The 21,353-nt window shown below is 53.7% G+C and overlaps 1 protein-coding gene across 1 annotated transcript; it reads left to right on the top strand.

The window, feature by feature from the left end:
- Nucleotides 1-5,060: 5,060 nt before the first annotated feature.
- On the top strand, nt 5,061-19,815 carry LOC111143598 (39S ribosomal protein L37, mitochondrial). The gene is made up of 7 exons (XM_022497427.1): nt 5,061-5,467; nt 8,897-9,080; nt 9,175-9,290; nt 12,116-12,301; nt 14,173-14,330; nt 17,285-17,488; nt 19,190-19,815. The coding sequence occupies exons 1-7, from the start codon at nt 5,122-5,124 to the stop codon at nt 19,265-19,267; spliced, it is 1,272 nt and encodes a 423-aa protein (XP_022353135.1). The 5' UTR covers nt 5,061-5,121; the 3' UTR covers nt 19,268-19,815.
- Nucleotides 19,816-21,353: the final 1,538 nt, after the last annotated feature.

A 21,353-nucleotide genomic window follows, 5' to 3' on the forward strand; every position in this document is an offset into this window, starting at 1 on the left:
AGGGCCTCTCAGGGGAAATGGGGCAGCACGAGCCACTAGAGCCGGTAAATGGCCAAGTGGAGCTCTGCCCCTGTGTGTCTGGCTCCCAGGCTCATCCTCTAGCCACTTTGCAACTTACCTTTTAGGCTTGGGTGGGATGGTGGTGGCGGCTTGAAGCCGAGCTGGGCTGGCTGAAACCCCTGGAGCCTGTGGGAGCGAGGCTGTGCGTCAGCCGGCCACGGCAGTTTGCCGCCAGCAGATGACCCTGTGGTTCGAGGACTGCCCTGGGAGGGGCCGGTGCTGCAGGGTGGGCCTGGGCCACAGCCCACCTTGAGTGAGGACAGCCCTTGTGGCTGGCCTTGGTGTGTCCCCTGTGGATCTCAGAGCAGAGCTCTGGGTCCGGCGCAGCTGACCTATGAGGCGAGGCAGACAGGACTGCCGGGTTTTATCGTCCCCCGACAGATGGGGAGACTGAGGCTTAGAGAGCAGGTGTTGTGGTGTGAAGAGCTGGGAGTCTCACATGTGATGACAGCTGCCTTTTCCACAGAGAGGTGTCTGCTTCCCCCAAATCCCAAGAGCCTGCAGCCTCAGCCTCACCGTCTGCATCCAGGGTCCCTTCTGTGGGCAGCAGCACAGCCCTGCCCCCTCCAGCCCGCAGGCCGTGGGTCCCCTTCCCAGCCAGGCCGCGACAGAACTGAAGACCGGATCAGGACTGGGGCCCGAGCCCTAAGGTTCCCCGCTGCAGACCTCCGGGGCAGTCCAGCAGTCAGCCCAGTCTAAAAACCTGCTGTGCGCCCTGCCCAACCTCGTGCTGGGAGCCAGAGCTGGAGCCAGAGCTACAGAAGGAGCCCTGGTCTCTTCTCCAGGGGCTCCCAGTTTGCTGGCAGATGCTGACGGAGCAGTGGGTCTCCTCTGGGTCCAGGGAAGCCGTGAAGGCTGCCTTTCCCCTGCCTGAGCACCTGCCCACAGTAGGTGGCACGGCAGGCATCACCACAGAGGGGACAGTATGCAGGTGTGACTACCCAACAAACATCCAGTTCCTCCGTGAGTAACAGCACCTGCTGGGTGATTCTGGGGACAAGGAACACTCAGATGTCCCCAGCTTGGAGGAACACCTGGCCTCAGGGGGTTGCTGGGGGGCGCTCGGTATTCTCATCCTGCAAGCAGAGGTGGGGGAGCCGGTGAGGCTAGAGGCAGGATCCCCTTCCAGCTCAGCACCCCACACCATGGCTCCTGCCTGCCTGGAGAGCGCTGGCGGCAGCACGGGGCCCACATGGCAGAGGTTGTGTGCTCAGGGAGCCAAACCCTTCAGAGCTGTGAATGCGGGTCAGGCTGAGTGCCGTATGCCTGGTCATTCAGAGAGGTCTATGTGGGGGATGAGCCTAGAAGCCTTGTTCAAGAGGAGGGAAGGGCGAGATGCGAGCTTCCAGGTCTTCCCGGCTCTTCTATCACCCCCTTCTGGACTCCCCCCCCCCCCACCCCCGCTCAGGGAGGGCTTCCAGGGGCCACGTCTTCCAAGTCTCAGTCCACCACCTTTAACATTCCACTCACTTGCACCTCCTCCAGGAATTCTTCTCTGAATGTCATGACTCACAGATCTCTCTCCTGTAAAATGCCCAAACCTCATTCACACCTGGGCCGACCCCATGCCTAGGTTTGGGCCAGGCTTTGAACCCGAATCTCTCTGCCGTGCAGAGTCAGGGCAATCTTCCCCACATGGGTGCAGGGTGCTGACACTGCCACCTTGACCCGTCTTGGCTGAGGAGCAGCCCTCCCTCACCTGTGACTCCTCCCCACTCAGCAGGCTCCTGTTCTTGCTGGCTCGGGCTGCCTCCCACTTTGCCAGCTCTTGGTGATAAAGGTCAAACACACAAGGTGAGCAGCCACTGCCACAGCACTGGGAGGGCAAGGGCTCCACCGGCCGAAGCTGCAGCCAGGCTTCCTCATCGGCATCCTCCTCCCTCTCATCCAACATTGGTGGGGCTTGAGCAGCCTGGGAGGGACAACTTGGTGCTCTTCCCAGATCAGGTCCGACTCAGGCCACAGGCCCGGGGCCTCTCCTATTGGCCTGAGAGAGAGGGAAAACATGTTGATTACACTCTGGTCACCTTGATTTCTCCCATTCGCCCTGAGGCCCGCAGGTGCCCAACTCTGTGTGAGCACTGGGTCAAGGAGGACTCACCCTGAGTCCTGCTGCCTGGAAGGGGAGGCAGGCAGACAGGGTGCAATGATCAGAGCTGGCACCCAAAGTTTCCTGATTTCTTCCTGTGCTTTGGGTGCCAGATAAGCACTTTACATAGAAAAGCTCATTGAATTAAAAAAAATAGTTTAAATGAGAAAATATAATAGTTATGTACAATTTAACGGTTGTCAAAATTATTCAGAAGTTAAAAATGTTAGAAAGGAACACCTTTGTAACTACCACATAGTCAAATACAAAGAATTGGCTAGTGACCCAGAAGCCCCTCATAAGTATCCCTTCCTGATCACCTCCCATCCCCCACAAAATAACCATCATCCTGACCTTTGGTATAATCATTCCCTTGCTTTTCCTTAGTTTTGCCCACTTTGTGTAGAAACTTAACCACTGTAGTTCATTTTTGCCGGGTTTTTACTTTTATGTCAACAGAATCATACCAATGTATTCTTTTGTGTCTAGTTTCTTTTTTAAATAGTATATGTTTTTTGGATTTTTAAAATTATTTTTTTCAAGAGAGAGAGAAAGAGAGAGACTGAGCATGAGTGGGGGGAGGGGGCAGAGGGAGAAGCAGACTCCCCACTGAGCAAGGAGCCTGATGAGGGACTCCATCCCAGGACCCTGGGATCATGACCTGAGCTGAAGGCAGACGCTTCAGCAACTGAGCCACCCAGATGCCTCTTTTATCCAATTTCTTTCCTTCAGGTAAGTCACCCACCAAACTGCTGCATTTAATTTAATCCTTATAATGAGGCTGGTACTAGAGATGTCATTTTTTAAATAGGAAAACTGGGGTCTGGGGGTGGTTAATAACATACCCAAGGTCAACCTAACTCCTAAGACAGGGAGGTCCAGTTTCTCAGTTACCAAACACTTCCCATGATTCCTAATCTTTAAGACCTTTTCTACTTATCCTGCTTCCCATGTCCATTTACACTGGAGCTTCCCATGGTCCCAGAGGATGTGCTTCCAGTCTCTCCCTACACCATCCATCAGCATACCTGCCACCAGTTCTGATCACACCAGTCTCCTGTTTAGCAAACTTTAACAGCTCCCCAGTTGCCTTCTGGCTTGAATCCAATCTTCCTGCCTGGTTCCCAGGCTCCTTCTGATCAGAACTTGTCCAAATCCTCTTACCACTTGGTTTTAGAAGGGCAGTCCCTCTGTGTGCAATATATCTTTCTCTTATACAAGAAAGGGTTTGGTTTCAGAAAACTTGGATCTACTGTTCATGAGCTCTATGACTTCAGGAAGGTTTAGCAGGCTGCAACCCCCTTGAGGACAAGGATGATGTCTTATTCTTTCTCTGTTCTACCACTAAGCACAAGGCTGGCATATGGAAGGCTCCAGTGAATGGTGAATGTTCAGTTTATAGAAAAGGTCTGAGAGCCAGGCACAGTGCTACATGCTGGGACACAAGACGTAAATAGGATACAGGCTCTCTACCTTTAGAGAGCTTGCAGCCTAGCATGATATCTTAATAATGCAACCCGTTTTTATCTTGTGCTATGGACCAGGTGTGTATGGTGAGCAAATGAAGTCTGGAGCCCTCTTTATGCTTTTTTTACTCCTAAAGTTTTTGCAAGATAAAGTGAGAGAAGAGAAAGCTCTATTTATTCATCGTAAACTGCAAGACAGCGTGAGGGTTATTCCTATTAGTATTTGCCTTAAACTTACCTTCTCCGTGTCTTAACTACCCTACTTCCTTTGGTATTTTGGAAATTGGCAGAGAAGTTGGCCAAGTCTGTCATGAACTTTAAAGACCTGATTCCTGCCTCCTCCTAGCCTCACCTCTTTCTTCAGACTAAGACGCACTACTTTAAGCCAGTTCTTGACACATCCTGTTGTCCCTGGTGGGATGATTCTCCCCACCCTTCAGGCCTTCTTAAAGGTCACTTCCTCTCACTCTATTTAGTTCGATTATGTATTGATTCATTTAGCATGTATTTACTAGTGCTAGGCACTCGTCTAGGTGCAAGGGATAGAGCAGCGAGGAAGCAAAAGCCCCTGCACTCATGGAGTTCACATTCTGGTGGAAGAGACAGTCATTAGACAAGATCAAAATAGAAAACGCGACATTTAGTGTTAAGTGCTAAAAAGGAGGAAAGGAATAGGAAATACGTGTGCGTGTTCCAATTGCTTATTTATTGACTTGACTTACTTTCTGCCCATACGCTCTACATCCCATAGCTATTTTATTCACCAACGAAAACCCGACGCTCACCACTGCGCCTGACACACTGCAATCATTTGATAAACCGGTGTTGGTGGGCACAAGGAGCAAAGAACACCTCCATAGCTCAGGCCTTGTTTCTAGGAGGCAGACAGGGAAACCCCGAGGAAACGGGAGGAAACTAGATCCCGCCGGGGAAGGGGCGCGCAGTCGGATGCCGAGCTGGTGTGATGGCCAAGGCCACTCTCGGACTCCGGGAGGGGCAGCGGTCGAGGTTCCGCAGCGTGGGAAGTGAGTGGGGAGGCAAGAAACTTCAGTGCACCCACTTCGGGCCGGGAGCTGTGCAGGCACGCTAACTTACGCATTTCTAACCCATTTTTACAGTGAGGGACACTGGGGCTCGGAGGGAAGTGCCCTGCCCAAGCTTCAGCTGCCCGTAAGCGGTCAAGGTTCCCTAAATTCGGGTTTGAAATAATGGTATTGCAGCCTCCAACAAGACCACTCACCTACACACCTGCGCCTCCCCTCGAGACGCGTTCTTCCAGGTGCTGAGCCCCCCCCACTCCGGGAGGCGGGAAGAGGGTCTCACCTATGAGAAAGTGAAAACAGCTGGAGGGGTGGGGCAAGGTAAGAATGTACTGAATATGATTGGTTGAAGTGGCTGCCACTCATAAAACGAGCCTCGGCGCCCAGCCCCTTTCGGTTCCAGCAGGCCTTGCGCGCAGGAACATGGCGGCGTCCAGGTGGAGGTCTTGAGGGGGATCAAGTTGGTATGGCGTTGGTATCGGGGCCCGCGAGGCGGGCACTGGTTCGCCCTGGGCGGCTCGGCCTTGGGGATTGCGGGGCTCCGAGACGCGGGGCGTACGAGTGGGGCGTGCGCTCTACGCGGAAGCCCGAGCCTCGTCCCCTGGACAGGGTGTACGAGATCCCGGGACTGGAGCCCATCACGTACGCGGGGAAGATGCACTTCATGCCCGGGCTGGCGAGGCCGGTCTTCCCGCCCTGGGACCCCGGTTGGACGCACCCAAAGTTCCGCCGCCCAATCCCGGTTCACGAGCAGCCGTTGTACAAGGATCAGGCCTGCTACGTCTTCCACCAGCGTTGCCGCCTCCTCGAGGGTGAGGCCCTAGGACGGGCAGGAGGGGATCTCCTTCCTCCGCCCAGCACTGACCCCAACTCTCCGTGACCTTGCAACTTTGTGGGTCTCGGTTTCTTTGGCTGCAATGGGTAGTGATGACATCTTCTGAGGGTTTCAGGTTTAAGTAGGATGAGAAGTGTGCTTCTGTGAGGCAGTGTTAGGTTGAATGGCGAAGTGAAAAGACCTGGTTTCTGGTCTGTCCCTGCCTCCATCTAACTGTGTGATTTGGGGCAAGTGGCTGAAATTTCCGGAGCCTCCATTTTCTGTGAACTCAGTGGTTTTGATTAGATGATCCACATTGACCCTTCCAGCTCTTAATACCCTGGAGATAAAACTGTACATTGAATGATTCAATGGAGGGAGTTTATAGTTGAAAGAGACAGCAGAAAGCATGCTTAATCTGGTCTATGGCCTCTTTTGGCAGGATTGGTGAATGTGACAGAGAGGTGCCCACACAGGTGCCGTGGGTTAATAGTGAACCCAGGGCTACCTGTCTTGTGTCCTAAGTCAATGTTCTCTGTCAGAGGTCAGAGCTGAGATGTTTTCAAGGAAGGGTTCTGGATCCAAAAGCCATCAAGCCTATTTCTGCCCCCCTTTTATAAGAACAGGTCATAATGACTGAGCTGAACGAAACCAGTCTGTCTAAGAACAGGACCAGAATTATTTTCCAGAGTCCATGGGGGTGGGTGAGCTTTTTATTGAGAGTCCCTTTCCTTATTCTTCAAGGTTGCCTCTTCTTCCTTAGTCACCAAATCACTGTGGGGATGGGGCAGATTCTGGAAACACAAAATGGTCAAGGTCAGTGGGAGCAGTATTTTCCAAGGAGTAATTAGGAAAGAAAGACACCTGGCAGGATTTGGGGACTAAACCAAAGAATAAATCCTAGATTTGAAAAAAACTTAACTGGCCAGCCTCTTAAGCCACTCAAACCCATTCCTGAAAGCTGAATTTCCAGCATCTAAACATTCCCATTGCCCTACCTGGGTATTGTAATGGACCTCACAAGACTTGGCACCCCCCCCCCCCATTTTGTTTAATTTAAGTAGGCTTCACACCCAGCATTGGGCTAGAATCCATGACTCTGAGATTAAGAGTCCATGCTAAGGACTGAGCCATCCAGGTGCCCCACCCTTGTGTGACCCTTATAACATTACTAGGCTTTAGAGTAGACAAACTCAGGTTCTCCTCTCCATCATCACTTACAGGGTATGTGACTTGAAACAAATTCTTTAGTCTCTGAATTTCATCCTCCATTCCATAAAACCCCACCCGATCTGTAGATAAAGTTCCTGGCACAGGGTAGATGGTGGTGCTCAGTAAATGGCAGCTCTGATGATTACGTATTATTCATATCCTAGGGAACCATGAAATCTCAATATTTTAATCCACTGTCAAGTTTAAAGAACAATGGCAGTGCCAGAACTAAAATTCAGGTTATCTGACTCTGGTCTAGGGCTTTTTCTGCTGCACCATAAAATCCAGAAGTTATATTTCTAAATGATTGTATTTACCATGCCCTATAAGCCTCAAAGTGAAAAGTCTCATTGCCTTCATAGCATTTCATTTATTAGCGCAAAGGAGATTGCTTGAGAGTGTCTCCCCCCCAGAGTATCCTAGGCTCGGTTTAATCCCAGGCATAGCTTTACAAATGAAGATACATGCTGGCAAGAGTAGCCTGCTAACCAAAGCCGTCACCAGCCTGCTGTCAATTCGTGACTACAGCCATGGACAAGAATACAGTATTAACTTTATTCTGAGGGTAGGGGACTGGGATATGGATTTGATGCAGAGCTTAGGTCCATAGCGCTGGGCCAGTTCTTGCCTCAGGGAAGCCAGATCTGGGGAAGGGGGAGCAAGGGACTTCTGCTTGGCATCACAGCCCATCCCACTGACAATAGCTGTCATTCCTTACTGTCTGAAAACGAAGCAGTCTGAATCAAATCTATTTTTGTTTATTTATATCCCATCATTTCCTGAAAAGTATTTCAGGCATCTTACAGAAACTTTACAGCACAGCCAAATTAAATTAAAAACATACAGGTCAGGGAATCTACAAGAAGGAGAAACAAAACATTGAGTTGAATACAAAAAATCCATTCTGTGAGGTTCCACTTGCTAAATGGGAGCCCCAAACTTGGCTCTCGGCCTGTTAAGGGTGCAGAGCAGTGTCAGCTGACCCGGCCACTTGCCTGTTTCTGTAAATAGTTTTATTAGAACACAGCCACACTCACTTGTTTACTTGTAGCGCCTGGCTGCTTCCATTGTCACAGAGGCAGAGATGAGCAGTTGTGACAGAATGTATGGCTCAGAAGCTGAAAATATTTACTGTCTGGCCCTTGAGGGAAAAGTTTGCTGACCCCTGGTATAGAGAGGAACATTTTCAGTTATGCAGTTCACCATGTCTGTAAGACAAAACTGTACTATCCCAGGAGAAGCCTGACCTTCCAGTACCGAGGCCAGGGAGGATCCTGTGTAATAAATAGAATGCGTGATCCTTCCGAAAAATCACAGCAGTGCATTTCATAGGGCTTCTACATATAAAAATCTGCTTAAAGATAGCTCATTGTAGAAGCTCAGGGTTAGGTGAGATGTGAAAGATTATCTGTTTCAGTGCTCCCAAACTCAGGGCCGTGAAGTTGTTCATGATTAGTAAGTTATTCCGTTATTTCCAGAAGCTGTTTTCCCTTGATACAGCAGCATGGGCTCCATCCTCGGCCCACACCTAATACATGGGATCTATTTGGTAGATATGGGCTTTTCCTTTTTTTTTTTTTCCCCTTTTAAAGGTTTATTTATTTATTTATTTGATAGAAAGATCACAAGTAGCAGAGAGGCAGGCAGAGACAGAGAGGGTGAAGCAGGCTCCCCACTGAGCAGAGAGCCCGATGCGGGGCTCGATCCCAGGACCCTGAGATCACGACCTGAGCCGAAGGCAGAGGCTTAACCCACTGAGCCACCCAGGTGTCCCGACCATGGGCTTTTCCAATCAGGGACTTGGATGTTGGTTATAAAGGGATGGAGGATTTGAAATTCTGGCATACTGATCTAGTCCTCGAGTCTGGAGTCTGTCTGAATCTTGCAGGCAACAGATGGACTGTTTCCCACAAGATTCAGCCTTACGATCCCAGCCATCTCCACTGCTCTTTGGATCACTCCTGTGCAGGCTTTCACTACCTCAGTCAGCTTGACCATCCATAGGAAGAGAGTCATGCCTGCCATCGAGTTGGAATCGGCTGTCCTGGCTTCCACTCTTGTTTTAGTTCTGACTCCTCAGATGTCACAGTACAAATCCTGTCTCTCTCAGGGCAGACCTCTCCCCAAGATGCTACTGGCAGACCTAAGCAACTCATACTTGTCTTCTTTTTTTGTTTGTTTGTTTGTTTTGTTTTTGTGATTGATTACCCCAAAGGTGTAAAGCAGGCCCTCTGGCTTACCAAGACCAAGTTAATAGAAGGACTTCCTGAGAGAGTGCTTAGCCTCGTCGCTGATCCAAAGAACTGCATAGAGAACCAAGATGAACGCCTTTTGAACGTGATCTCTCACGCCCGTCTCTGGCACTCCACTGAAGACACCCCCAAGAGAGAGGCCTACTGGTAAGTTTCTCCCAACTCAGTAAGGTTTCTAGTTGATGGATTTTAGAGTCAGTCTTGTGCTTTAAATCTCCAAATGTCTCTTCTTTCATCCCAGCCCAGTCATTGTGGACAGTCTGTTACAACTGTGTAGATCTCAGATTCTCAAGCATCCCTCTCTGGCCAGGCGGATCTATGCCAGAAACTACAGGTTATCCACCACCTGGAATCGAGGTTGGTCATCTTGGTCTGTTTTTTATCTTTCTACTCTTAACCCCACTACCTGCTCACCACCACCGTGTCCTTGCCTGTGCTCATTTCCAACTTTCACAGACCACTTTTGTAGAATCAGACACATCCTCCTGTCCTGAGCCATAGACCAGTTCTTTTTTTTCTTTTTCAAGGGAAAGATGGGAGAGAGAGAGAGAATCTTAAGCAGGCTCCGTGCCTAGCACAGTGCCCGATGTGGGGCTTAATCTCACAATCCTGATATCATGACCTGAGCTGAAGTCAAGAATAGGGCACTTAACCCACTGAGCCCCGGGTGTTCCTCAGTCTTTTTTGTTTTTCCTCACTTCTTCCCATGACTTAATTCTGCCGTATTTAGTATCTGTTGAGTGCCCGTGAGGGCCTAAATGTTGAAGATAAGAGGTAATAAAGCGCAGGCAGACTCTGCTCGTACTCGATGGTCAGAGCCTTATTACCCCATTTGTGCTTTTCTCCTTTTCCAAATCCATTTTCCACGTAGCTGCTAGAGAGATCTTTCTAAAGTTCACTTCCCTCCCCTGTTTCAGACCCTTCACTGCCTCCCAGGAACTTCAGCCATTTATGATCAGATGCACCCCACTGATCTGGCCGCCAGCTGGGCTTTCTGGTCTTCTCTCCTTCTCACCGCCCCACTCCCAGCACACCCCCAAGCCAAATGTACACTTCAGCCGCTTGCAGCTGTTTGGCATCAAGCTCTTATACCTTTTGCACTGTGCTGTATGTTCTGTCTGGAATGCTTTTTTCTACTTCCCTCGTTTGGCTAAATTCTGCTTGTGAGGCTCGGCTCCAGCCCCGTTCCTGTGTGAGTGCGGACATCAGCTAGTCCGCTTCTGTGCTCCTGGTGCCCATCGTGCCTCTCATTACCGGAGCAATGTTGTACCATATTGGAATTCTCTAATCTCTCCTCTGTCCTCCCACTAAAGTGAACTGACATCAGGGACCGTGTCTCACTTGTTTTTGTGCACGGTATCTAACAGTTCCTGGCATGTGAGCAGCGCCGACCGAGGGTCAGGTGGGTGATGACCACCCCAGGGGTTTCTGGCAGGGATGTTCCAGGCACACCAGCGTTCCGACTAGCGGAATCCTGGCGCAGGGAAACCGGCTGTGGAATGATTGGGGATTTTCAGGGCATCTGCTTGGTCAGGTTTCTCCAGCTTGCCCCTTTTGAGTATGGACTTCCTGGCAAGGAGTCAGCTGTGCAGAGGTAATGGCACCACTAAGGAAATTAGTGAACCTCATTAATAGAGGAGTACTTGTTGGCCCGTCATCAGCTATTACCTCTAATTAAACTGCCCTATTTGGAGCTGTCACTGGAGGAGGGATGTGGAGGGAATTGAATTGGAAACCACACTAGAGTGGTCTGCGGGGAGAATCTGAAACCCAAGGTTAGGAGAGGTCCAGGCACATTTATCTTCCTTGAAGATGATATGTGAGGAAACAGGAAATATTTTAGGAAACTATTCCTGAGATGTGGGCGTGACGTGTTTTACCAGGCGGCTCAGAGTTCATCCATCCACAGACGTGGTATCCCTGCTTTACACACGCATTGAGGGAGACCACGTGCTAATTAGGTGGCGGTGCTGTGGACCGAACCAGCTGTTAGATGTAGAAGGTCATCACCCCTGACCTGTTACCATGGCGCTGTGATTTGACTGTCCAGAGCACCTCCAAAAGAAGATTTGGCTCCGTGGAGAATCTTCAGAAGGCCGTTCTCAGGGAGCCTTTCAGGCACATCTTGCCTGGTGGCATGCGGCCTCCTATGGAGACCTCGGGTAGGGGCATGTGCACACGCTCACAGTGGCAGCTTCGCTGGTATGTCAGGTGTGTGTTTCCTCATAAACTGATGTCTGTGTAGCCAGGACGCCGACCTGTCTTAGGTGAGGCTTTCTGACTGGCCTGATATTCCCTCACTGTTGGTTGTTGAGTTTAATAGCCTTTCTTCTTAGCCTCTAGTCTCCTTCCCCTTCGCCCCCTCCCTCCTTCCCTACCACATTCTGGTCGTCACCTGGTTTGTCTCCCTAAACTCTGCCGTGGGGCAGCACACTTGTGTGCCTTCGCACATGTTCCTCCTGAACTAAAATGTTTTTCCTTCCCTTTTCTTGCCTGGGTGACTATTAACCAACCAAGGGCATTTTGCGCCCTAAGGGAGATTTGGCAGGGTCTGGAGACGTTTCTGATTATCATGACTTGAACGGGGGGAGTTCTACTGGCATCTGGTGGGTGGGGGCTGGGGGTGCTGGCAGACCTCCACGGTGCACAGGACAGTTTATCTCATCAAAGAATTAGCCAGTCCAAAATGAGAGTAGGGCCAAAGTTGAGAAACTCTGCTCTTATCCATCCTTTGGAAACCAGTTCAAAGGCATACCACTTTCAGGAAGGTTCCCAGGCCTCCCAGAGGAGGTCAGTTTTTCCTCTCTGCTGTCTCTGAGTATGGTTTGTACTTACATATACACTTACCAACTAGGAAGCTTTTTGAGAGCAGAGGGTAGCTCTCACTTATTTCTGGGTCTCCAGCATAGAGCAGGTGCTTGGGAAGATCTGTGTGGGGCAGCCCTGAATCCAGACTGCCAGGTGGCCTCAGGGTCATTGGCAAGGGAACGCAGGAAGAAGAGTGCTCTGGTTGGTCCCGTTCTCAACATCTTGACCAAAGTTTTGTTTTCTGTGATTAGGCTGATCAGCTGGGAAAGCAGTTAAGACTTGAGAAGCATGGTAGGATGAAGGCACTAGGCTTGGCTGAGCTGAGAGGTAAGGCTTTGGATCAGGGTAGACTAATCGTCTTTCTCCCCTTATAGAGTCTTTCCTCCTTCAGATCCGTGGTTCCAGTGGAGCTCGACTGAACGCCAAGGATCCGCTGCCCACCGTCGCCTCCAGAGAGGAGGTTGAAGCTACTAAGAATCATGTTCTTGAGACCTTCTATCCCATATCTCCCACTATTGATCTTCAGGAATCCAATGTTTATGATGTGGAAGACAACACAGGTAAGTGTCACAGCCTCGTGTCTCCACACAGCGTGGAGATGAGGGACGTGTTTTTTCAGAAGGGAAGGAGTATATTAAATATTGAGTCTGTGCTCCGCACCTCACGCACATTTTCTTCTGAGAGCCACGTAGCAGTGTATTCCCACTTTGCTTTTGACCCCTGAGAGGTAACTGTTACGTCAGAACTATAATGGGTGGCTGTGGGGCTTCTGGCCAGGTGCAAAGTGTTTCCTTTATTCACAGGTCCCTTGAAAGACACCCCTCTTCCTGTGTACCCATAAACCCTGCCCAAACTCCTGCTAGGACTGAGGAACCCCCCCCCAGGCCTTGAGTGGGGGTATTCATCAAAACTCCATCGAATAAGGCCCCACCACCTCCCCCTGGCTGTGGCGACAGAAGCCAGAGCATCAGGCTAGGCAGGCCCACAGCTCACGCCATCCAGTCCGTCCCCAGGAGTTGTAGCGCCTTCCTTCTAAACTCATTTCCACGGTGACAGCTTCCAGGAGGCCCAGCCCGTTGCCACAACCTCCCAGCTAGCTGGCCAGCTTGACCTGGGCTGTTTTCTCTCGGTCCATCTGGTTCCTGGTTCCAGAAGCCCCCTTCTGACACCCACATTCTGTCCCTTCCCTTCAGTCCTCCGTCCCCACCTCCCCAGGGCCTGCCGGGTACAGGTGGAAGTCCTCAGCTTACAACATGAGGGCCTCAGGTCTTGGTCCCTCTCTTCAGCCTCAATTTGAGGAGTCCCATGCTGCCCCCCGCCCCGCCCTCTGCCGTAGTCCAGCTACACATAACACATTGTGCTCTTTGTCACCACAGGCTCTAGTGTGTCCTCTTCCCTCTGCCTGGGGTGTGTGGCTGTCCACCTCTTGTTTTCTTCCCCTCAGTAGTTCATCTGTCATCGGGGGCCTTTCCTCTGTCCTTCCCCAGCCCCAGCTCACCCCGCTCAGATCTTCACATGTCCCTCTGTGTGGACCCCCTCCCCAGCCCGGGACGGAGCCCCTCAAAGGCAGTGGCAGGCCGCACTTGGCCTCTGCTCCTGGCCCTTGTCTGACCCTGGCACCTGTCTCAGGCTGGGCGCACAGGGAGCGCTGAGCAGCTGAGGCAAGGACGGAGGCCCGAGGGTGGGCGTCTCTAAGTAGTGCTTGCTTCTGGGATTTTTCAGAGCCCATGTTTTCCCAGCTTCTTCCTCCTTGTCACCCACTTCCACTAATCTGGGTTGCTCATTCTGGAAGCTGCCAGCCTACCAAGGGTTTACTCTTGGCCACAGGGGACGCGCGTGGTGGCCTGGCAGGGTTGTGGCTGGGAGGAACAAGGGCTCGGCTTTGATCTGCAGTGCCAGCGTTTGCAGAGCACTTGGGAGGCATGAGGCGAGGCCTTTATCGCGAATAATAAAGTATGGGATGTTGCTAATGATTGGCTTTTGAAAAAATAATTAGCATAGCGTCCAGGTTTCCTTCTACTAGCAGTTGCTGTCCCCTGTGTGCTTGAATGAGCGAGAAAGGGGTAGAGTTAGAGCTAGCACACAGGAGTCAACCTGGCACAGGTTGGCAACATTTTCAGTAAAGAGCCAAAATAGTAAATATTTCAGGTTATGCAGGCCACACAGGGTCTCCGACAGCTACTCCGTAGACATTGTGTCCGTGAGTGGGCATGGCTATGCTCCGCTAGAAACTGTTTGTTAAAACAGGCGGGGGTCGGGGGGCGATGTGGCTGGCAGACTGGTTTGCCATCCCTGGAGCTATAGTGATGACATCTGCCTTTACAGAGTCTCTGTGGTGCCTGGCACTGAGCCAGGGCGAGGTGGCTTTCCAAAGGCTCTGGGACAGGCTGATACTAATTTCCGTTCCTCTACATGATTATGTATCTTGCAGGGTTCCAGGAGGGTTATCCTTACCCCTACCCCCACACCCTGTATTTCCTGGAGACAGCCAGTTTACGGCCACACCGCTTTCAACCAGATCAGCTGCGGGCCAAGATGATCCTGTTTGCCTTCGGCAACGCCCTGCTCCAGGCCCGGCGCCTCTATGGGGTATGTATGCGGAGAAGACCACCGCGTCTTGACGTGGTGTTGGCCTCCTGCCTTACACTGCTTAAAGGAAGAAGGGAGGTGCAGGGAGATCCCTTGCTTGACTGAGGACTTCCAGGGACAGGCACTTCCACGCACCCTGTGGATATAAACTGGCATCTGGGGGCCTCCTGTGTGCCTGCCTGTCTTACATAAGAGACATCGTGTATTCATCAGAATAGCCCATGAGGTTTCTTTGTCATCCCCATTTTTCCAGTTATGCCCCTGAACCACCGGCAGGCTAAGCAGCTTGTCAGCATTACACAGCAGTGAGTGGTGGAGAAGAGGGCAGAACTGGGTGTGCCCAGTTCATCGGGCTTTTGTTATTTGTGCTCTAGTACACCCCTGTGGTTCTGTGAGAGCAGAACGGGGGCACGATCCTCCACGGGCAGGAGGAGGTGAAACAGAGATGATAGATCTGTGTGCCAAATGGGGACAGGCTTAGGGACCAAGACACCACTTGGTGATAGCCCCTTGATTCTGGGAGGAGGTCTTAAGGACCTGGATTGTTTAGAATGCGGGCAGTTGTCCCACAGAGCTGTCCCTAAAATGGGGGAAAGCCTGGCCAGGGAGCAACAGCCTCGAGGGAGGGAGTAGGGAATGGCAGTATGGGATTCCCCGAGCAGGCCTGGGACACTGGATCCCGGGGTGGTGGTGGGGGGGGTTGTGTTGGGGGAGTGCTGAGAGCTGCCAGCTCCTAGGTCTGAGGCCCTCCAGTAGGAGTGAAGAGATTCACGATGTTCTCTTCTCCCTGTTTCCCATCCTACTTGGTCTAGGAACTAGTGGGGTTGGAGGGGTGTGGTTGGGCAAACGCAACAGGGTGTGGAATGGACCTTGCCTATATTGGGTATTCGCTACATTCCAGGGTTCTTTATATCCGTGTTCCTCAAAGCGTGGGCCTGGATTAGTGGCACTGGTGTCGTCTGGGAACTTGGCGGAGGTACAGATTTTACCGCATCAGGAACTCCGGGGTGGCGCTCAAGTAACGTGGGTTGCCCGGAGCCCTGCGGGTGGTGCCCAGAGCCCTGCGGGTGGTGCTGGCTTTAGCTCCGGCTTGAGAGCCACAGCTCTGAGGTTTGAGAACCACTGCCTGTAGCAACCCTCCATGGCAGATGCTCCTGGCCTCATAGCTGAGGAAACTTGAGGCTCAAGGAGGCCAAGTGCCTTTCCCAGTGCCACACAGCTAAGAGATTGGCAGCTGTTACATCTTTATGTGACCTTCTTGTGTCTCTTCAGTCCTTGAAGGTTATCTGTTCTTTGACTATGTACTTAGGAAGTCTCTGGAAGGTTAGGTGACTTGCCCAAGATCCCACAGCTGTTGCGTGGGGAAGCAAGCACTGCGGCCCTGATCCCTCTAGCTTCAAAAGATGAGCTGCCTCCCACCTCCCGGACAGGGGAGTGGAGCGGGCGGGGTGGCACGCCAGGGACCTGCTCTGCAGGCTCCTCGCCGCTCCTGTGCCAGCTGTTGCCAGCAGAGCATGGCTAGCGACGCTGCCGCTAATTGCCACCCGGTTGGGTAGGAGGGGAGACCTCCCCCACCCCCTCCAGGTGCGAATTATTCCTGGGGATGTGAAGTTGAGCAATTACAGGAAGAGCCTCCATGTAAAAGGTAAAATTGCTGAGAAATTTATGTACTACCTGCAGTTTTATTGATCTGTAGAGGGAGATAAGAGTCAATACAGAATCTCAGCTAATACTTAGAGGTACTTTTCTTTTTATTTATTTCTCGTGCAGCTAAGAACAGGTATTTCTAAGGCCAGCAGTCCCGGTGTGGCCCACACCGCCATCTGACATTAGCTGTTCCTAATGTCCCATTCCGCTCTGGAGGGGTGGACGTAGGCAGTGTTTTTTGATCAAGGATGCTCTGCTTCCCAGGGCCTGCCTGCTGGCTCTCTGTCCAGCAGCTGGCCCTCACCCAGCTGCACCGTTGCGAAGCCTCGGGAGGTGGGGGGGTGAGCGTGTCATTTCTCATCCACCCTGGGACACTCCTGGGAGTGAAAGGAGGTACTCCTGTCCCATGGTGTGGGACTGCCAGGGCTCGGCCACGATGGGAGGGGTTTCAGTGATTTCCTGGCGTGGGGTCTGATCCCGGCTCATGTCCCGCGGGCAGCCTTGCACAAATGATAGCACCTCTCCGACGCTCAGTTTCCCCATCTGTGAAGTGGGGACAGACTGCTGGATCTGTGAGCTTACTGGTGGCTGTAAAGCCGGTGACTCAACCGGCGTGTGCGAGGTGTGCGGGAGCTGGTTGCTGCGGGGGTCCGGACCGAGCGGCACTCCTTGAAGGGGGGCACCAGCACGCAGGCTGTCAGGTGAAAGCCTGCCCCGCCGACAAGCCGGTGCAGATAGCCCGGCAGCCCGACGCCTTCTCGGAGCCGCACCGGGGGCCCTGAAGCCCAGGGCTGGGCTTTCTGGGGCGCCAGGCCCTTGGGAGCAAGGCGCTGTGGGAACCAAGTAGGCATAGCGCTGGCCGGGCCACTGTGGGACATCAGGCCAGTCCCTAGCCTTGCTGAGACTGTTCGCTCATTTGGCAAGTAGAGTGGGAACGGAGTGAGCTTTTATATTCACTGACCCATTTGTGGAACCAGTGTCACTGTTGTCGCCATCAGATAACACCAAGGGTTTGAGGGATTTCCCATCATTAAGCTCCCATCACCTTCCTGTACTCTGCCACTGGCTCAGTCCTCACCCCCCCCACCCCCGCGGCAGGAACTACTGCTTCTGTGTGCTTATCAACCGGGAGGCGCCATTTCAGGCAGAACCGGCCCGAGGAGGGAGGGACGGCCTTGCCCTGGCCACTGCCCCGCGGTCAGAGCCTTAGTCGGGAGCGGGCACTGGCTGTGGAAGCTGCTGGTTCGGTGCTGTTCTTTACGCCCCGCTGTGTTTGGTTTAACTTCCTTGTCCCGTTTCGCTCTCAGAATGACCCTAAGGTTTTGGAGCAGCCGGTGGTTGTGCAGAGCGTGGGCACCGACGGACGTGTCTTCCAGTTCCTCGTGCTGCAGCTGAACACCACGCAGCTCGCCTCCGACGAGGGCGTCAAGAATCTGGTCTGGGTGGACTCAGACCAGCTCCTCTATCAGCATTTTTGGTGTCGCCCAGTGATCAAAAAGAAGGTGGTTGTGGTAAGTCCTGCCATCTCCAGCCTGGTGATGGGACCAGGACCGTGACTCCGTGTCCCCAGAGTGATCCAAGGGTGGAGCTGAAGGGATGCTCTCAGCGGGGACTCTGGCTTTAGGGTTGTCCTACCCAGGATCTCTCCGGGAGCGCTTCTCCTGTCCTGGGCCCTGCCCGGCCCTCTGCGCCCCTCCTGCTTCCCTGTGCCCCCAGCATGGCTAGCTCCTCACGGCGCCCCCATATGCCCTGCTGCTGCTGGCCCGGGCCCCTCAGGGGTGCTGCTGCTTTTTTGTAGGAGGCGTCTCCCTTCTCCCCCTGCCCTCCATTTCTCTTTTGTCAGGCCATCCTCTCCTTGTCCTTCCAGGTCTAGCATAAGGACCTCCCCGCCCCCGCCCCATCCCACTGCTAGCCCCATTGCAGTCCCTCAGGTGGGTCCCCATAGACCCCATTTTCCCCCATCACAGCACAGTCCCATGGTTTCCAGATTTTTCTCTTCCATCAAATGGAGCTCCAAGCTTCTCAGAGGTGGGGCCCGTGGACGAGGCCTTCATTCATTTCTTCCCGCGGACATGGGATTCTTTCTGGGGCCTTGTCACTGTCGCTGGTGCTCCACTGGCAGAGTCCCGGCCTGCTTTCTGTGCGGCGCACAGTGACCGTTCTGATTCATAATGCGAGGACAGGCAGCGATAAGCACCCTGATGGGACAAGGGGACCTTGGGGGCTGCTGGGTCTGCGGCTAGCTGTGTCCTGGGTCCCACACGGACCTGAGCTGGTGTGCTGCGTGGAGCTGGTGTTGGGCTTTCGAACGGAATCGGCGCGGCAGCGGCCGGCTTAGCTCTCCAGCGCCTGCCGGTGCCGTTTCTGCCCCAGAAGTGCCTCCCTGGGTGGGGCCCTCTTCTTTGGCCCCAGACACCACTGCGTGTCACCTGCAGCCACACCAGCTGCCTCTGTACTCTCTGCTCTTACCCTGCTCTCTTCCTCCCGTGTGTCTCTGGTTTCTCCCTTCCAGAACACTGACTTTAGTGGCAGACACATCCTGGCTGGTCAGATGGCTCCCGCCCCCCAGCCCTGGGCCCCCGGCACAGGCCCTGGGCTCCAGCCTTGCCCTTCTGCTTCCTACCTGTGCTGGCACAGAGTCTCGTTTCTCAGAGGCCGCCTGCCTTTTCTTTTTCCCTCCGGCCCATGCTTCTTGCCCTTAAGACTCGTTCATACTCAGGGAAGCCATGAGTCTCCTCTGCTTTCTGAGCATCTTTTCCCCATGTCTGCCGTGAGGCCCGTCAGCTTTTATCGTCGCTGTTCGGAGATCTGGCTGTAAGCTCCTTGAGGGCAGAGCCAGATTCAAGCCACTGTCGGGTTTCTGGCACGGGGCACAGGCTTGGTACAGAGAGAAGGGGCCTGATCGATGTGTGTGAATGAGGGAGGGATTATTGTCCCTGGGAATGAAAAGGGGGCAGCAGACCATTGGTTCATGGTGGTTTAGGGGCGGGGCTAGGGAGGAGGGCGGTGTCAACAGCGCTAGGAGAGCTTCATGTCCTCCAGCCCAGCCTCTCGGGTATCTCTTCGCTGCCGGCTCCCTGGTGCCCCTCTTTGCTCCATGAGAGGAGAAGACCATTATCCAGACATTTTAGGATTTACATAAAATCCACCTTTGTTTTCACTGCTGCCATTAAACCTCATGGCAGGATCCTAATGGGCTGTGTTCTTTCCAGGAACCTGTTGGGCCGACTGGTTTCCAGCCTGAGACATTCAGGAAGTTTTTAGCTCTGCACTTGCACGGTGCTGTGTGAACCCAGGACCACTCTGGGGTCTCGAGCCCCCCGGCCCCTTCCGCACAAGATGCTGTATCCAGAGCAGTGCTGGGCCGCCCGGAGCCTCCGTGCTCACCCGGCCTGTGGTCTGGTTGCCGACAGAGAGCCCTTCCGCTGCCCCGGAGCCTGTGCCTGTGTGGGGGAGCTGTGGGAGGGGGGGTGCCCGTAGCTGTATGTGAGCCCCACCGTGAGCCGGCCTATGTGTGGGTGTGGGCCCTGAAGCCTGACCTGCCCCTGGTAAGCCAGGCTCTGCCCACAGCCGGCTCTGACTTACAATGACTTCAGATAACAATCTTCGTCTCTTTTGAGTTTCACCTTGTTCATTTGACACTTGAGGATAATGACCTCCCGTGTCGCGAAGATGGAGTGGCCGCCACAGGATAGGTGCTCTCTGGGGCTCCCTGGGTTCTCAAGGGACTCTCCAAACTGTGGGCACATTTCATCAGGGCTGCAGAAACGCTGACTAGAACATTTGTTGTAGATTTCTCCCTAGCATCCGGGTAAATAGACCAAGTACATCCCTGGTTCGCCTGGCCTCTCTGTGCACACCACCTCCGAGTCCTGCCCTGGGCCCCGCACCGTAGACCCAGCACCCCGTCTCGTCCTCCCGTGTCGTTTCCATATTCAGGGAAGCGCTTGAATGCCTGTGTGCTGGGCACTGTTCTGGGCCCTTGAGGTAAGGGACCTCAGATAGTAGAAGGTCACCTAGGTCACACAGTGGGTGGTACAGGTCTGCTTCCTAGGTAAACGCTTGGAGATGTGGTGATTTTGGGGAAGGTCTCGAGGACAAGCCCCTGTGGGGAGTGATAGGGCGTGCTGGGCAGAGAACCCGAGCTCTGTGGGTTTGTACCTGAGGTCTCGACCAGTTCCCAGTTCTGTGGGTGCCCTGGAGCAGAGGTGAGGAGCGGAGCCTTTCTGCAGACACCGTTGGCCTGCCACGAGTCATTGGATGCGCACTGTTCCTCAGAGCGAGAGAGCCCGAGGTGCAGCGGGGAGGAGGGCAAGTCCTGGAGGGAAGCAGGGAGGCTGGCCCTGCTGGAGGGCCTCTCAGGGGAAATGGGGCAGCACGAGCCACTAGAGCCGGTAAATGGCCAAGTGGAGCTCTGCCCCTGTGTGTCTGGCTCCCAGGCTCATCCTCTAGCCACTTTGCAACTTACCTTTTAGGCTTGGGTGGGATGGTGGTGGCGGCTTGAAGCCGAGCTGGGCTGGCTGAAACCCCTGGAGCCTGTGGGAGCGAGGCTGTGCGTCAGCCGGCCACGGCAGTTTGCCGCCAGCAGATGACCCTGTGGTTCGAGGACTGCCCTGGGAGGGGCCGGTGCTGCAGGGTGGGCCTGGGCCACAGCCCACCTTGAGTGAGGACAGCCCTTGTGGCTGGCCTTGGTGTGTCCCCTGTGGATCTCAGAGCAGAGCTCTGGGTCCGGCGCAGCTGACCTATGAGGCGAGGCAGACAGGACTGCCGGGTTTTATCGTCCCCCGACAGATGGGGAGACTGAGGCTTAGAGAGCAGGTGTTGTGGTGTGAAGAGCTGGGAGTCTCACATGTGATGACAGCTGCCTTTTCCACAGAGAGGTGTCTGCTTCCCCCAAATCCCAAGAGCCTGCAGCCTCAGCCTCACCGTCTGCATCCAGGGTCCCTTCTGTGGGCAGCAGCACAGCCCTGCCCCCTCCAGCCCGCAGGCCGTGGGTCCCCTTCCCAGCCAGGCCGCGACAGAACTGAAGACCGGATCAGGACTGGGGCCCGAGCCCTAAGGTTCCCCGCTGCAGACCTCCGGGGCAGTCCAGCAGTCAGCCCAGTCTAAAAACCTGCTGTGCGCCCTGCCCAACCTCGTGCTGGGAGCCAGAGCTGGAGCCAGAGCTACAGAAGGAGCCCTGGTCTCTTCTCCAGGGGCTCCCAGTTTGCTGGCAGATGCTGACGGAGCAGTGGGTCTCCTCTGGGTCCAGGGAAGCCGTGAAGGCTGCCTTTCCCCTGCCTGAGCACCTGCCCACAGTAGGTGGCACGGCAGGCATCACCACAGAGGGGACAGTATGCAGGTGTGACTACCCAACAAACATCCAGTTCCTCCGTG

The sequence above is a fragment of the Enhydra lutris genome, unplaced genomic scaffold, assembly GCF_002288905.1.
Source record: "Enhydra lutris kenyoni isolate GAN:26980312 unplaced genomic scaffold, ASM228890v2 scaffoldscaffold9, whole genome shotgun sequence".
Classification (NCBI taxonomy): domain Eukaryota; kingdom Metazoa; phylum Chordata; class Mammalia; order Carnivora; family Mustelidae; genus Enhydra; species Enhydra lutris.